This window comes from Calonectris borealis, chromosome 2, assembly GCF_964195595.1.
Source record: "Calonectris borealis chromosome 2, bCalBor7.hap1.2, whole genome shotgun sequence".
NCBI lineage: Eukaryota > Metazoa > Chordata > Aves > Procellariiformes > Procellariidae > Calonectris > Calonectris borealis.
Genome location: NC_134313.1, coordinates 80502222 through 80519434, shown reverse-complemented (window position 1 = coordinate 80519434; position 17213 = coordinate 80502222). Strand labels below are relative to the sequence as shown.

The 17213-nt window shown below is 37.1% G+C and overlaps 1 protein-coding gene across 2 annotated transcripts in view; it reads left to right on the top strand.

Moving 5' to 3' along the window:
- The window catches only part of SEMA5A (semaphorin 5A), a 352567-nt gene that overhangs the window by 131962 nt on the left and 203392 nt on the right, over positions 1–17213 (top strand). For both annotated transcript variants that reach the window (XM_075142440.1, XM_075142441.1), the window contains one exon: positions 11176–11221. In XM_075142440.1, coding sequence (XP_074998541.1) covers positions 11176–11221 — 46 coding nt within the window. The remainder of the gene's footprint in view (positions 1–11175; positions 11222–17213) is intronic.

Sequence of the window (17213 nt, the reverse complement as noted above, 5' to 3'; positions counted from 1 at the left end):
TGTGATCCCATGATGCCTCAAAAGCTGTCTCCCGTAGTGACAGAGAACTACTGATATTGTTGCACAAGGTCCTTGGGAGACTTTAAGCTGAAGTAGTGTGTATTATTCTGTTTATATATGCATAAACGAGGTTAACTGAAATTAGAGAGAGATGTAAGGACGGGCTGCTAATAGGCAAATGAAGAAGGTTGGAATTGCAGTGCAGGAAAACAAAGGCCGAGCGTATGTGCAGCGCCTGCCCATAAATCCATCAGCTGGTACATCTAGGTAAGGAAATAGCTGTATAAACCGCACAGTAGTGTTGGCAGAAAACCAAGTCAGTTTAAGTTGGCCATGGGTAATTTGTCAAGAAACAAGGAGTTTTGTCACATTTTACCAGCTGGAACAAAACAAGAACAGAAATATTTTTGAGATAGAGATCTCTAAATATATGAAAGGGACATTATTCTATAGTATTTGCCATAGCAGGCAGCGACCAGGAAGTTAATTACTAGTTCTATATTGCTAAGATTAGTCATCTTGTCCAGTTTGGGAAATAAAGGTGGTCTTCTGATGTCTACGGGCATTCTGTAGTTGCTGTGCAAAAATAGGTTTTTTTTTTTTACAATTTTACCTGCCTTCCCCCCCGCCCCTGCCTCCACAGGTTGTCTTCCAGTCCTCACGAGAAGTTGATACTTTATTTTGTTCTGCAAAATGTCCACTTCTCCTATAGGTGTTGAGTTGATTAATTCAGAGTCTCCTAGGCTTATTTCAGTTTCCTTACACCGTCTGCAGGGATCTATGAATGTTACTCCTCCAGTAGTAGCACACAACTGCTTTAATCATCCAATCCACCCTGGCACTGATATTTCCCTTGTGCTCAGGGTTGCCTAAGATTTGGAGCCACCCCCCCTTTCCCTCTCCCACCCCCCCCATTAGGGAGAGAGGCTGCTGATCCCAATGAAGTTTGTTTTTGGCTCAGTCTGACTTATTTCTAGAGCGTGCACAGTCATGTTTCTCTGAATGCAACAGAAACAAGTAACTGCAGTCCATTTTGTTGTTCACCTTTCAAATTCCTTGCAAATTCTGTACCTCAACAGTGGGGAGTGTCTTTATTTCTTAAGTCAGACTCATACGCGTTTCCTACCATGAAGTCTAATGCTACTCTCTGAGTAGCGACTGCTTTAGTTTCTGGATATTGCTATACAGTACAGGTTCAATTATACCTCCTGTTTTAATTGTAAAAGGAGCTAGCACAATTTTCAAGTGTAACGAGGCTTGGGCTTGTCTTTGTGTCAGAGTCACCTGACAATCACTAACACCTTCCAGTGTAGCAGGTCTGCTTAATAACATATATTGGATCTGAAGTGTAAGTGTTGTAATATTTTTGTTTTAAAACAGTGTTGTTTGGTCTTCTGTCAATCTGCTGTGCAAAAGGAGATACATATGTACCATTGGCGAGGGCTTCAGAGGGAGAGGAATATCTTCTAAAATGACTGATGACTTAGCCTGGATCTCAGTAACAACCCACAGTTGCCCTGCTTGCCTGGGACATTTTTGCACAAATTGTCTGTGTAGAAATTCATTTAGATAGCTTTGAGAAATGGGGGAGTGGGGTGGCGGGGGTGGGGACAGATAGGGGAAAAGGCAGAGGGAGAAATTTATCTTGCCCGACTTTGATCAAACAGCCTGAACTGAAGACAAGCGAAGATTACAGTTCAATTTATGAAGCCGAATTAAGGGAAGAAGAATGATTTTTATTATGGTTGCTGGGTTTTAAAATTTGCATTTGAAGAATGTGACAGATTTTTCAATTGATCCAATGTCAATTGGATATAGATTTAATGTAAAAGGAACTTTTTTCTTAATAGGTATGTGCTAAATTGTATGAGGTTATACATTTATGTAAAATGGAAAAAAAAAAGAAAATAGATTAATGAGAAACACCCTACAGAGAAAATTCAGTATGGATGTAAAACAGTTGTTAGTACGTTACGAAGACTTTTGGCTTTTGACACTAGGGCAATGTAGCTATGTTCCCATGAAACTATCTTTAAAATTTGCCCCAGGCATTGTTCTTAGCATCACATATGACCTGGCAGATAAGAATAAATGAGTTCTCTTGCAATCTGAAACCTTCTAGGGAACTCATTTGTTTTTTTCAAAAAAACCCATACGGCAGGGCAGAATTTACTTTTATAATTAAGTGGCATCAGTGAAAGATTACTCTCAGGGCGTTAGTCAGTAAGCTCAAGGAAATGAGAGACTGCTTGTTTATTTTATTCTGATAAATCCTGATAAAATATTCAGATGAATATTTTTATGTGTGTTATTTAGTGGACTGACTTAGCATCTAATCAAATATGATAATGATGTCCGTATTTTGAAATGCCAGTAAGCATGGAGATTCATGGATTTCCCCAAGAACAACTTGCCGCCTTTTCCTATGTGGAAGCGCTTTGCCATATGTCCTGTGGCGTTTTCTTTGTTTCTCTCTTGGAAAGGTCAATTGAGGGGGCAAAAGACCAGCTCAGGGGAAGGATACAGCGGTGCCTGAATTGCCCTGGCAAATTGTGCATTGCCTTTTTTTCTTCTCGTTCCCTGACAATGCACTAAACACTTATCAGCTCTAGTTTTTATAAATCAAAAATTGTTAAAAGTGTTCCAGTCATTTTGGTAAAACGAGAGTCAACTAGAAGCATGTCTCAAACCCAACAGGTTGCAGCAAAAATGTTGAAGTTCAAAATAATCAGTTACATTTCCATTTTAATCCATTCTTTTTTCCCTTTTTTTTCTTTTTTTTTTTTTTCCTTAATGGTTTTATTCAGACCATGCAGGAAGAATTATGTCAAAAGAAACTTGTTTGTTTAAAGGAAAAATTAAGTAATCCTCCTCTTCCCAAGCCTCTTGTGCTTGAAATTATGAACTGGTAGGAGCCTAGCAGGAGTTCATTCTTAAGATGTGGTAATTTATTTTTTAAAATTCAAGTTGGGTTAGTTCAGCTATACTTTAAAATTATATCGTTACTTATCAGAAATGGGTCTCAAAGCTGTTTAACTTTTTTTTTTTAATTGGATAATATATATTTAGACATATTTTACATTATTTTTTACACAGAGCACCCTAATAACAGAGGTTTTCTCCTGTATGTTCTCCTGCAAGTTAATTGAACTTGCTTTGAGGATTATAACTTGCTTTGAGGTGGTTTATTGCCTCAGTCACTCCTTATCTCGCTGATGAAGGACTGTAACAGTATGCCTTTTCACTTAATTAGATGTGTGTTTGGGAACGTTAATTTGAACCATTACCACTACTTGCCATAATAACAGAAAGGCAAATTAAAGGATTCATTAACAGTGGTTTAAGAATCTCTAATAAAGGAATAAATAACTGTACAGGTTTGCTTCTTGATGTTGTCTGCTCCCAGCAGGAGAATCTGATAGCTTCTTGTTAGTGAGATGCTCTGAATGCTACATACTGGGAGAATATACAGGCACCAGGAATTAGTGCTATATTCTTTGAACATCCATCTGGGTTTTATTGCTCATTTAACACTTGGTTCAGGGTAATCAATGTCTGTCCTTCCACTGATTGATCTGATCTAATCTAAGGTATGGTTTAATGTTAAATCTAAAAGAAATTATCATGCTACTGCTGCAGAAAGAGGAAGGTCTTTCTCCCTCTACTGCTTCTCTTTCTTACCTTGCTAATGGGCTCCTAAATATTTTTAAAAGCTAATGCTTCGTACCTCTCTGGCTCATGCCTTGTTCCACTATGCAATTTTCTCCTCCTTTGCACCAGCTCTGGTAATAGTCTTGTTGCAGAGTAACACTAGTCAATTCACTAACCCCACAAAAATTACTCATTTTCTTGTGCTGATTTAATGTCTTGCCATTTTAATTAGTGGAACTAACATAATGCATCATCAGAGGAGCCCTGGAGTTGACTCGGGGTAAGATGAAAAGAGGTAAATGGAACTTCTCTGGCAGAGAAGACTGCTATTTCAGTGCAAGTCATCTTTAGAAATTACATCAAATGAATGGTGTTCTGAAGGTACCTGTCTTTAATTGAAGTCATGACACGCTCGATCTGTACTACTAGCAGTAGTACATGTCCTGCTGCACAATAGGGCAACCTATGCCTTCTCCTGGTTCCTGGTTAGACTGTGTTCTCATGTCAGTTAGCTGCTCCTTTCTTCTGCAACGAATGTGAGTCCACACATACGTTTTCTGTCCAACATCGCCAGCAGTTTGGTCCTTGCTGAACTTGTCTACTTGTGTGTGCTTTTATGGCACTGAAATGCAGGGCAGGGAGCTACCAGCTTGCCAGAGGCTGATAATCAGGATATAGAAGTCCTAGAGAGGTACTGCTTGGAGCAGCAGTCAGGTGTGTGAAAGACTCTCCCCTGCCTCTGAAATACTGGTGCCTTGCATGAGTTACTGCAACGCCCTCGTGGATGCACTTGAGTGGCTGCACTCGTGAGAGGGCTGCTCGGATGCTAGGTAGGCGTGTGAGTCTCAATCCTCACTCCAAGAGTACAGTCAGAAAATTTATCAGTGCAATGATGCATACTGTGTACATGACCTTCACCTCTCAAAATTTGATGGGAGCAAGGTTGTGTTTTATACAGAGATGTGCTGACATCATGTGCTTGCCTTGGTATGCATCCTGCTTCTGAATGTACAGCGAGCTTCCACTGAAGGGAAGGGCTTTATTGGAAACTAACGGCTCTACCAGAGGACTATAGCACGATCACAGGAGGGAAATTCAAGGCTGGCTTTGAAAATGTGTTTAGTATCTCCTTCCTTTAAGTACCTTTAGCATTAATGTGACCACTTACATAGTTTTTGATCATCTTGTTGTTGCAGTTTCTTTTCTTCATAAAATAATAAAATTTTTAAGAAGTCCAAACTTTGGCTACCTTAGACTCTTTACCTCTTCCCCCCGCACCCCTCCCGAAAAAAAATGGCTCAAGCAAACTTTATGTGCCAAAGTTGATTACTGTAGGAAAGGAGGCTGCAAAAGATGTGAGTTGTCTAAAATTTCTGTTTATGTAAGCCCATTCCCATTATTGTTTTTTTGGAGGAGCTATAATAATACCATTTAAATTTAATTTCAAATTAATCTTGAAAAGAAGCAGAAGATTAATGTGTTGCACAGTGAAATGGTAACAAGACCCCATAGGATTTGCATGGCTGTTTATGCGGGTGGGTACTGTACAGTGTATGGCATATCTGCCAAAATGTAAAACCGGGAGCATGTACCTTGAGATATGCGTTGCAACTTTAAAAAGTGTTAAAGATTTGGTGTCAGCCATGGTTATGAAGTACAGGGTTAATGTTTTGGTTGAGGTGATATTTTAGGATAAAGTTGAACCCAACAACAACTTACTGAATAAATAAATGAGTAAGCTCACAAACTTATCTGGACTAAAGCATAATATTCAGAAAAGCCTTGGTCTGCATGTATCAGAGGTGCTCAGGTGACAAATATTCTGAGGCTATCTCCAGCTGGGGAACTTGGGTGCTGTGCATGAGAAGCAGGGGCCAACAGAAGAAGATGGTAATGCATGTCCGAGATGACATGGCATGATGGGACTTCAGGAGGAGAGCGAGCTCCAGAGCTACAGAGAGAGGCCACTAGCGCCCTTCTGCTTTTCCTGGAGAAGCCTATGGCAAGAAATACGTAGAACTGATGCCTGCCTGTTGTTGGACATCTGTGCAGGAGTCCTACGTTCTAGGATCTCTAGTCGCTGCTGAGGCTGTATGTGGAGCCACAGGGAAGTGAATGTAGTAAGATTTGCTAATCCTGAGGAGCAACCGTCAGAGAAGGAAATCAGATTTTACAGGACCTTTGAGTGAATTAATTTAATTTATAATGGGATTCTTTCCTAATTGACTCCAATAGTGGTTTTTCTTACTCTGTTTACCAAGCTCAATGTCTCACTGGTCAGCCTATGATCACCTGAGCCTTCCTTTTTGCCCTTTTGAATGTTAATAAAACATGGTTAGTCTTCCATTCCTCAAGAATGCCTGTAATTTTAGAAATTATTAAAAAAGAGCAGCAAGAAGACCAAAAATCACTTCACCATAATTTTTATGTTGAATTAGCATGACCTGCCAGTCTGAAAATATTTATATCTGTGCGTATGCTGTTTTCACATCTTTAGCATTTATCGATAAGCTACTTATTTCATTATTCTCATTTGCTGAGACTTCTATTTCCTGCAAAATGCAGACAAAAAATTACTTATTGACCATTCTGCTTTTCATTATTGTAATTTGACCATTTTCATATAATAGTTCAACTAGACCACTTTGGTTAGGTTTCTTTCATTTCCAATGTATCATCCTTAGCTTTTTCACATATTTTTCCTATCGTATCTTAATATAACCAAATGAATTTTCTACAGCATAATTTTTTATTTATAATGATTATTTCCTTTCTTCCTATTATTATTTCTTTTTCTTTTTTTGTTTTATTTCCAATTGCTGATTTTACTGCCCTGCAGAACTAGAATTGGCTTTTACCCAAAACTTCCCCGTCTTGATTGTGGAATGGTGACTTTTTGCTTAATAGTTGAATCTTACAGAGCTTATACTTTTCATTTTCGGTCTCAATATTTTTTCCTTTCAGTAAATTGAATAAAATTTTCTTCTTTCATGTGAAATAGTTTCTTGAAAGAAGTGCACAGGATGGAATCTTTTACTGTTTTTTTTCCAGGACATTTGGCAGCATGTCTGGTCATGCCTTGAGTTTCTGAGTTTGCTGCAACCACTATTTATTGATTCAGGCTTTCAGTTGCAGATGCATATGGGGGCTTGGGACGGGGTTTTTTTTTTTGCTATGAGTTTTTTAAAAGCTTAATCTATAGTGCGTTTTCCTAAGCTGTATGTGCCACCTTAACATTCTTCTAATTCACATCTGTGTTTAATGCAACAGTATATATTGTTGTTGCGTTCACATTTTATAGCTTGCTGTTTCACAAAGAAAAGGGTAAAGTGCTGGATTTTACAACCATTACTGACACACTGTACTTTTGAATCTTTATGGGTTTTCAACTGATTTTTGACATGGACTTGCGTAGGAACATAGAGAAGATTAGTTTTATACTTTTATCTGTAGTCATACTGAATGTATTCACTGCCATAGATTGCAATACATTGTCGTCAAGGAGGTGACTGGAGCATGCTTTTCGTGGTGCTTCATTCAGTTCCCACTGGTACCAGTGGAAGTCTTTGCCATTGGGTTTGAGCAGGCTCTTGATTAACAGGTTTTAGTTATCATAGTTCAGCTAGAAAAGTTGAGTGCTGTGAATGTAAAGCAAAATGCCTATTGCCTGCTGGCTATCTGAAGGAATACAGGATGCTGCTTTTTCTCAGAGTTAGTTGTGTTTTCTTCTCATTACAGTGTCCTTCTGTTTGCAGATTTACATAACATATTTGCTTTTCTCATTCATTAAGCACTAAATGGAAACAAATTTACCAATTACCGCCAGTGTCAAATCAGTTTAATTCCAGCGTGTAAAGCTGTATTTGTCTTGCTTTTTTTACCACCATATTTGGACAGGAGACAGGCCTATGTGCTAAGAGGTCTGTATCTATGCTTCTGAAATGTACTTGGTCATTTTTATTTCACATCCTTTGTTGCTTTCAAAGCATAAATGCACTAGAATAAAGCTAAACAGAGGTTGAAAAAGGGCAATCCAGGATATAATCTCCATAACATATTGAAAAAAGTATTGTCACCTATCTCTTGAGCAGCGTAATGGTTTTGCACGTCATGAAAATTGGCATAGACTTTTTCTTTGGACTGTCAGATTTATTAATATCGTATTTCCAGTGTGGGTTTTTTACTGTCATGCTTTTTTTTTTTTCAGATTTTTCTCATATATGTCCTTTTTGAATGAGTTCTGGCATGTTAGAGATGCATGCCTTAGAATGTTAAACAAATACGATAGCTATTTGTAGAGCTAAACGTAGTCCTGCAAGTTTTATTGAAGTGGGCACATTTAGGTAGGAATAGCTCTGGTTGCTCTCTGAGTGCTAGTTTGCCACTTGTCCTCGCATTATTTATGTAGTCACAGTCACTCTGTGCTGTCCATTTGCTCAGTTTATCTCTATGGTGCTGAGGTGTAATGCTTTTACTATGTCTTGCCCCTTGCTTTTCTTCTTATTCCATCTTATTTCTGCTGGCTTTATGAAACTGAAAATAATACTTTAAGTGGTTATTGGCAGCCACAGGAAGTTGAAAAATGTATGCTAATGAGCTCTGGCTCTTGGCTCATTCACAAGAATATAGACATTTTAGTCTCCCTAAACTGGAAGGGTCAATATTTCTAATTCCACACTGGTTATATCAATGAGTAGAGTGTTGTGCTCTACTGCCTAGGATACAAATCTCATTTTCTAGGAAAAAAAACCCACAAAATTTTCAGCCTCTCTTTTTCTTCACGCTGACATTATGTTTATGTGTTTATTAATTTAGAATTTTTACAGTTTGGGACAATAGCTTACTTTTTAATAGGCCGAAATGATGTCAAGATGAAAGACCGTAAAAAGACATTAATAGTTTGATAATCTGTCTTAAAATGCCACATCAGTGATAAATCTTCAGTAGATGTCTCAAGATGAAGTACACATAGAAACTGACATGACACTATGCTAAGTACTGACCCAAAAACTAAAAGTGTGAGACCAGACTGTCTGCTTATATATTCTACAACAGAGATTACATTTATTTGTAGAGTGAGATGGGGCATTTATGTGCCACTCCTGTGAGTCTGATACCACTGAGTTAAGAAAACAGTTTGTACCTGCTGAGGGTGCAGTTCAGTTTCTCTGGAAGAAAGAAGGTGTTCTGCTTCTGTAAGTGGAAAAAAAGATTTGCAACAGCAGTGAAGTTGTAGGTTTCTTTAACTTTGATATCTGGAGTGAAAGAAGCACAATCAATGATGGTTGATGGAAGCTTATATGCAATGAGATGAGGAGCTCCCTGCTGTATATTTCTGAGCAAGACAGTTTGCAGATGTGAAGGTATTTTTTGTCCTTACAGAGACAGTGTAGATGGGTTAGAAGGACAAAGACTACATGCATCACTTTCTGATGCTCCAGTGAAAGTCTTTCAAGTCAACTTGCACATAGCTTGTGGATGAAGCTTTGTGTAAACATTGTCCTGCAATGTACTGTTTTCTTTGTTTGCTCACTTCAAGTCTCTTCATGACTCAAAAGCAAGTATTTTGATTATTTCTTTGTGGTGGTTTATCTGTGCTAATAACAAATATTCTTGTCTTTATTTTACTTTCTTATGAAATCTTGCCCTTAATAACCTGCCTGTTGCATTTTGAGTATGTCCCTTTAGCAGTATTCCTAGGAAAGACTGGTGACCCGATTCCTGTACATCCACAATTTAAGTAGACCATATATGTACCAGAGTCAATAAATAAATACATATAGCTGCACCCCAGAGTCCATAAATAAAGCTGGTCATGATAGTGGTTGTGTTTCTGAGATACATGCTTTGAAAAAAATACTTTTTGTTCTTTTTAGACACAGTTTGGTTTTGTTCCCCCCACCCACGAGCTCATTTAAAAAAAAAAATAGAGATGTAAACTACAGGTCCTGACCATCTGTGCCAATTAACAATAACTCATACCTCTTTGGAAATAATTAGAATTATTATCTCAAAAAATGTGGCCTAATTTTAATTTGGATTACACTTCTACCAGTTGCATGGATGTAATATTGCAGATAATTTGTGAATATTGCAAGTATTTACATTTAAAGTTTAAATTTACTCATCTCTCTGTTATCTGTTTTTTTGTTACTTTACGTGAATTTGTTGAAATCTTAAAAATTAATGTTACAGATTTGTTATGAATAAATTAAAATTGAAGTAGTTTATATTAATCTTTAAAAAATTTCTTCCTTTTTATTTTTATCTATAAAACATAATCGCTCTGTAGTGGCATTGGAAAATCAGAATTGCTTTAAATAAGGTAAAAATTAGGCAGAAGGGGACTGAAGAATATTATATATGTGAAAATGTAGTAAAAAATAAAAAAGACATAATGAAAAGAAGACAGAGAGATGTGAGAAGAAACTAAGAAAGAAGAAAAAAATTGGGCAGGAGGAATATGGACATGGAGCATGGAAGAGCCTTATTGCAGACCTAGCACAAAAGAGAATCTGCACTAGAGAAGGATGTTCTGGAATAAGTTCAAAGATGGAGTGGTATTTGCTCATTTTTATGAAGGTCGTGGACTGACACCATGAGCGCTGCCAACAGAGCTGGTTTATCAGAACAGGTGTAATAAGACAGCTGCTTTAACTAGATAGACACAGTAACTTGGGAGGAGTTGTGGTAGCACACATATATTGCACCAGCATGTGCTGAAGGAAGTGTTTTTGGGCAGTGGGGCACGCTCTCCTTTCCGAGTATCCTAACCCATCATTTCCCCAGGTTTCAAGCAGTGCTTTTGCGTCACGTCTTGTTCGTGGTTTGCCTGAACTCCTCCCAAGTTCTGCAGGTGCAGCGATGCTGCTGTAGAGGAAAAAGTGGAGTGAGAAATCCTTTTGCAATAAAAGTATGGGCTTTTGAAAAATATGCTTTGTTCGTGTGTAGCTCCTGCTGTATGTGGAAAAGATCCTCGGGTTTCAAATAAATTAGACCGGGTATGACAGGACTTCAATCAGAACTGTGAAAACTCTGTTTCTCTACTGGGATCCTTTGCTTCAAACTTTATGTATCTGTGGCTGAGCTAATTGCGCCAGGTTCCCGTCATTGTGGAGAGAAACAGACAGCTTTAGTCTGCCTGTCCTCTTATTCTCATTTAGACGTCTAACACTGGTCGCACTAATCTGCCAAAGCACTGAGTATTTCCTCCAATTGATTCTAAAGGAAGACTGGTGCAATGACTCAGATGTACGTGTATGCAGTATAAATATCTACTTTATTCATATGCAGCCAGTCCTTCAAGCTGAAAGTCTGTTTTAGAAATTGCCTTAGTCCTTAGCCCAAAGGGCTGTATGTTAAGACAGTCCCTGAAAGAATTGAGAGTCCTGACTACCAGTCACTTTATTTTTTTCCTGTCTTTTATATTCATTAATTATGTTTTTATTTAAACACTAGTAATGTTTTTTTTTACTTAAACACTTGTAAAAATTAATTTTTATCTACTTTTTTTTTTAACCCCAGAAACTACCTCTTCAGGTTGCAGCTTGAGGATCTCTCTCTAATACAGGTATGTCTTATGTTTTTTTCCTTAGTTCCTCTGCATGATGTAGGTAAGCAGATGTTTTAAAGCAGATAATCAAGATATTCATAAGCTTCATGACTGAAGATAAGTATGCATCCGTTTTTGTCCTCTTTGCGGCCCCATATTATATAAGTCGTATTATCCATTTTAATTCCAGATTAGCCTTTGTCCCAGGCCATACAGACCTGATGTTACCTTACTCTGCTGTGATTTTGTTAGAGTGGACCTATAAAAAATGGAGGCTGGGAAGGAGGATCATGTTCTCTTAGAAAAATGTTCCAACTTACTATTGTGCAGCTTCTGTATTCAGAATTTATTGTTTTTATAGAGAAAAGATTTTTTAAAAATAATGATAAATAAAAAATTTCATTTATACTTGCTAAAGTTAAATTAGGCACATGAAACAGCAAATTTTCAAGGAAGAAATCTAATGTGAACACAGGTATCAGAATCTCAGTTTTGTATATCAGGCAGCTATCTATTGTTTAAAACTTGTTAGAGCTTGGAAGGTGAAACAAAGCCATTTAGAGGCAGTTAGGCTTCATAGAAAGGTAAGTGAGAATCCTTGATTAATTTATTTTACTGTGAACTTCATCTGACTTACATATACCAGCAATCTCATCTTCCCTTAGTCTTCTGAGTGGTGTTCCTTGCTTAGGTTTTGTTGGTTTTCTCTTTCATTGTTTTTAACCTTGGCATTGTTTCTAACCTTCATCTTTCTTGTATTCTTGGCTCTAAGAGTTGTTTTAGTAAATTTTATTGAGTTGGCTAACGTGCTAAGGTGTGGAAATAGAAAATTACAATGGAATAGAAATGTATGGTTTTTCACAATCTTTTCATTTATGCAATTTAAAATTAACTAGCTTTAGCTTCAGTACTGTGCCTTTATGTCACGAAGTAATACTATACCGTTGAATATGGAAAAGTAAAATGCATTCAGGTAAGGCTGTCCTTGCGATTTGTAGAACACCTTGTGTATGCTTTAATTAGGCTTGCAGACTTCCTTTACCTTCCCAGACTACTAGAAACAACATCTGAAGTTGGCTTATAATTAACCAAAACTGCGGTATTGATAAATATTCAATTTTGTTGCTAGTGCTTAAGGCTGTGACGCACAAAGCACTTTTAATATCCAGAATTCAGACTGTCTACTTTCACCTTATGTGACATACCCAATATCCTGGCAAATAATTTGGGTTAAGTCCTGAAGATTCTTGTTGAGAGGCTGCACTCAGAGGTCTCTGGTGGTGCTATTGTAGTTTATTCTGCTAATTCATAGGTTGAAGTTCACAGCTTTCCTCTGTTAGGATAAGTATCAGTAGGCTGAATTCACTAATGAGGGAGAAATCTGTAGATTACAGATAATTGTGCTGACTGACTCGAACAAACACCTTCCCACCCCAATCAGCAAAAAATATAAAATGAGGACAGAAATCATACTGTTGATGTTATACTAGGTTTCTAGGTTTTGGTCTTATGAATGTGCAGAAGCCTTTAAACTGTCTTCTCAAGTTGACTTTTGGTAAAGTTTCTTATTCTGTCTTCAATGCTGTAGCACCACGGGTTTGCCTCTGTATCTTCAAACGTTTTTCCACAACCCTTTAGGGAGATTGTATTTCTAATCAAAAACTAAAGTGTGTAATTTTTTTTTTTTCTTTCACCAGCATATCTTTACTACCCCTACTCCAAGTATGAAAGTTTTTTCCTTTATTTTCAAATCTACCATTTTGACTCCTTCATATTTGCCCTTCACAGATCTTCTCTTTCTCTTCTTCCCCTCTGCTTCCCTTCTGGTTCTGTTAGAGTGCCCAGGACAGCCCTTATCCAAAAGATGTGTTTCCTTGGATGTGCCAGTTATGGCAGCTCCAAATCAGCTGTGAGGTGGCTGAAGCCTTTGTTTTGATGCAAGTAAGCCAGGATGTAAGGTGGGCTGTTTAGGACTCCCAAACCCATTACACAACACACTCAGGTCATCTTGTAATCTGGTATGAAAGTATGAAGTTAGCCACTGATCTTACAGTCATGAAAGTAGGTTTGGGAGAGTTCTTGAGAGGCCGTTTATCCCCTGCAGGTACCCCAGGGCAGGATCAGGGTCAGTGGTGCTGTCCTTACTGGTGGTTACTTGTCTGAACTCTTCTTACAAGTCTTCAGCTGTAAAGATGCACAACTTTTCTCAGCCTTTGTTGGGAAATGTTAAGACATGAAGAGAGTCTCTGTCTCGCACTGGAAAGTGTGAAAGCTTTAGTAAAGAAACAGACAGTAACCATTCCTGTGGAAACTTGGAATTCAAACTTACCAGCTACCCACCTGAAACCCACCTAGAGCCAAGAGTGTATTTGCCAAATGATTCACTGAGATTTACAGACCTTTCAGATAAGTTTTATTGGAACGACAGAATCCTAGCTGCAGTCTCAGTCATCCCAACATGTTGTATAGGATTACCTCAGGTATAATTGAAGTAAATTTCAATTTCTGAAACTTTAGGGCATGTGAAGTTTCTCTCATTCACATGTAGTGAAAGAAATATTTTGAATAGGATTAGAGGATATAAAGCTTACCAAGTTAGCAATTAAAAATTACAGTATTTTGAAGCTCCAGGTCTTTCAAACCAGAAACTCTATTACGGTTGAGGAAGGTAGGAACAAAAGTAAGAAGCAAAGTAAAAGTTATATGAAATCCTTGCAAAACAGAATGATGGAATTTCACAGGAGAAATAAAGCATACTGTGGTTTAACTCGTTAATACTGTATGTGCTAGTTAGCATTTGTTTGCCGAGGGACTGAACCCTTTGACATTTTATGTATGGACAGAAGAACTTTTCTTTTAGCTTATTTTTTCTTCACACAGTTGCTGTCATGATAATAATGTAAAAACCCAGTTTAATTCTTCTACTTATGTTGCTCACTGATTTCTTTGCATGAGCCAGCCTTTGTAAAAACATGCAGATGTTTCACAAGCTAATAAACTATGTTTTCGCATCTGGAAGAAAAGGCACACGGTGAAGTGCTAGCTGTAAAAAGCTTTCAGTGTAGCACAACAACAATATGAAAGGGCTAGAAACAAGACAACCTGTATACCTGTTGTTTAATTATTTTAGAAAATTGCTCAAGCTCCATCTTTGCTATTGTGTGTCTGAAGGAGGAGGAAAACTGCTGACTTTTCCTTGTGCACAGCAAATACTTCCAGCGTGGAAGCAAGGATGATTGTTCACATCCTCCTTTTCTACAGTTTTCAATTAGACTTTTATAACTGTTTATTTTCTTTACATTGATGCTTTGATTTTTTTTAGTTTGATTTATCAGTTTAGTCTTTCTTATAGTACTTTTCTATCTGGAAAATAAAAGGAATGCCTAAAACTTAATCTTGACCGTTGATGCACTTCAGTTATTTTTATATAAACAAGTTTCCTCATCTGTCATGCTTAAGTTTCTGTTGGAATGCATCACTAGTTTGTCCACACACTGCTATTATGAAGATAAAAGGCTTCATGTTACATGTAACAAACTGGAACATTAAGAATAATTTAGTTATAGCAAAAGCATCTTTGCGAATCTTTTGTTTACAAATTACTGTATATTTTTGAAAAGATAGACATTTTATAAATAAAGTATTATTTTGGAATATTATCAGACATTGCAATATTATCAGATATTGTTTTGTAATAGGAAAGCTCTCTGGAAAGGAATAAAGTAAAATAATGACTCCTTGTTTGCAAACTTTTGCAAAAATTACTTTGGGCGAAAATGTGTGTGCCGTGTTTTCTACAAGTGTATACCTGGAAAATAGTTTTGAAACACAAGATAACCTTCCTTTAAAAAAGAAAAAAACAAAACCAGCCAGCCATTTGAAATGCAAGTTCTCAGAAAAGAACTGATTCGTGTCTTGAAAGGGTACTGTTTCCATCAGTTTAGTGAAAATTAATCCCTTGTAAAAGTGAGGGTTAGAGTGCTACTAGATTGCATCAGACAGGATGTGTATCTAAACGTGAGCTAGGACTATGCAGTGAGACGTCGTTGCCCATTGTGAGTACATCAAAGTTGTCATCCCACATGTCGTGGTTCTGTGCTCTGTACTTTATAGGCAAAGCCTGTTTGAGTAAGCAAGTTTCATATGATGGTGTCTGTAGCAAACCAGTGTTTGATGTGTCTCAGCAATTTCCTTTGTGTGGCAGGATAAAAAAGAGTAAAACAAGTGAAAGCCTTTTAAGCTCTTGCTAGAGAAGACTAAGAGTCAAATTTTTCAAAGCTGACTGTTGGAACAATGCGTAGTGATTATGGATTAGGAAAGAAGCACTCATTGGGCTGTGGTTGTAGCAGGATAAATATTTTATCTCGCTACAGCAATAGCAGACTCACAGATACAGAAGGCCTGACTCTGCATGGTTTTGTTTTGAGAGTTTTCCTTTGTTAATGCTCACCTCAAGTAATAGTAGAGTAATCCATAAAAGCATTGGCCAAGATGAAAGCTGGTATTTCCTGAAAACTCTCTTATGTTCCTTAAAATATAAAAGCAGAAATCTGAATAGTAGTGTTTAAGCGAATAGATTTGTTTTCAAAAATGTTTTTAAAAAAGATGATATCTAGCCAATGTCAGGCTTAATAATGGAGCTTTGACATCATGTCACATCATGCCAAATCATGGTTCTAACGAGTATCTATTTTTCACCTTTTTTTTTCCAAATTCTTTGAAAAGAGAGCTTCTAAATTCAAACATTTGTTTGTGTCTACGTGGATGACAAGTTTGCTGATGTATCTGTAAAGAGTGAAAAGCTAACACGTGCTGGCTTATAAAAGTGTTTATGCTACAATTGCTATAAACATTTTTACAAGCCAGCATGTATAAGCTTTTCACAAACCTGATAGAATGTATGCATCTTTTCTTCATCCATAAGATGAACTTTACAAACTCAGATTGTTAAGGCATTTACAGGGCACGTGCCTGAGTTTGCTTTCTCATCTGAATCTTCTATCTATGAAGCCTGGTCTCAGTTTGGGATGCCCAGAAGGTTGAATATGAGCCTATTCCACCTGCTCCTGTAGTTACATAGTTCTCCTGAGATTTTGTTCTCATGCTGAATCTGCACATCGTTCAGCTAGAAATACACATACTTCAAAGTCCATTTTTAAAGGCAATTTTAGCCCCTACTTTACCGCAAGATTCAAATTAAATTCTTTATGCAGGCTAAGAAGGTTGGAGGTTCTTTTTCATGTGTTTTATTCAACTTTAAATTCTGGAATCTTGAGTTCTGTGGGGGTTTTTTAAATATATATAGGGGTGTGTGTGTAGATATATATCTATAGACCCATTAATGAGGCATTCAAGGAATTAAAGGCAAGATGGGATCCATGAATTGTCAGGAAAAGGAGCTACTTTGGAGAATGAATTTTACCAAAGGGAATTCTTGCTGATGTTTACATGTGTCAAGGGTGTCTGAAATACATATGATAGTTCACTTTTGTATGAGTCATTAATGGCTAGATGGTAGGCTAAGTAATAAGCTAAGTAAATTATAATATACTTTGAATATATACTTTGTGTTTATCTAGGTTAAACAAAGAGGGAATCTGATTTCATGGTTGAGGTTTTTTACAAATAAATTCATATGTACAACCTGAAACACTTCTATAAATTTTTACCTTAATTATAATACAGAATATAATTTTTTAACAACACTTTTTTTTTTAAAGGAATCAAATATTTAGCAGGGTTGTAATCCCATTTTGAAAATTAACAATTGCTTGTTACTATTATAAACTGAGATCATATGATGTCTTTTGTGAGAGGCTTTCATAACCTTAGTTTGCCTTTTTGGCTAAGGTGGTATTTGGCCCAACCTAGAGAGAATGGTGTTCCAACAGAGGCACAAATCACTCAGACTCTCCTTACAGTTCCTGTTTGGGACAGTGCCCTAAGGTTCCCTTTGCTATGAACAAAATGAAAGCTTGTAAGAAGTCATCATGTAGAATCAAATCTTTAA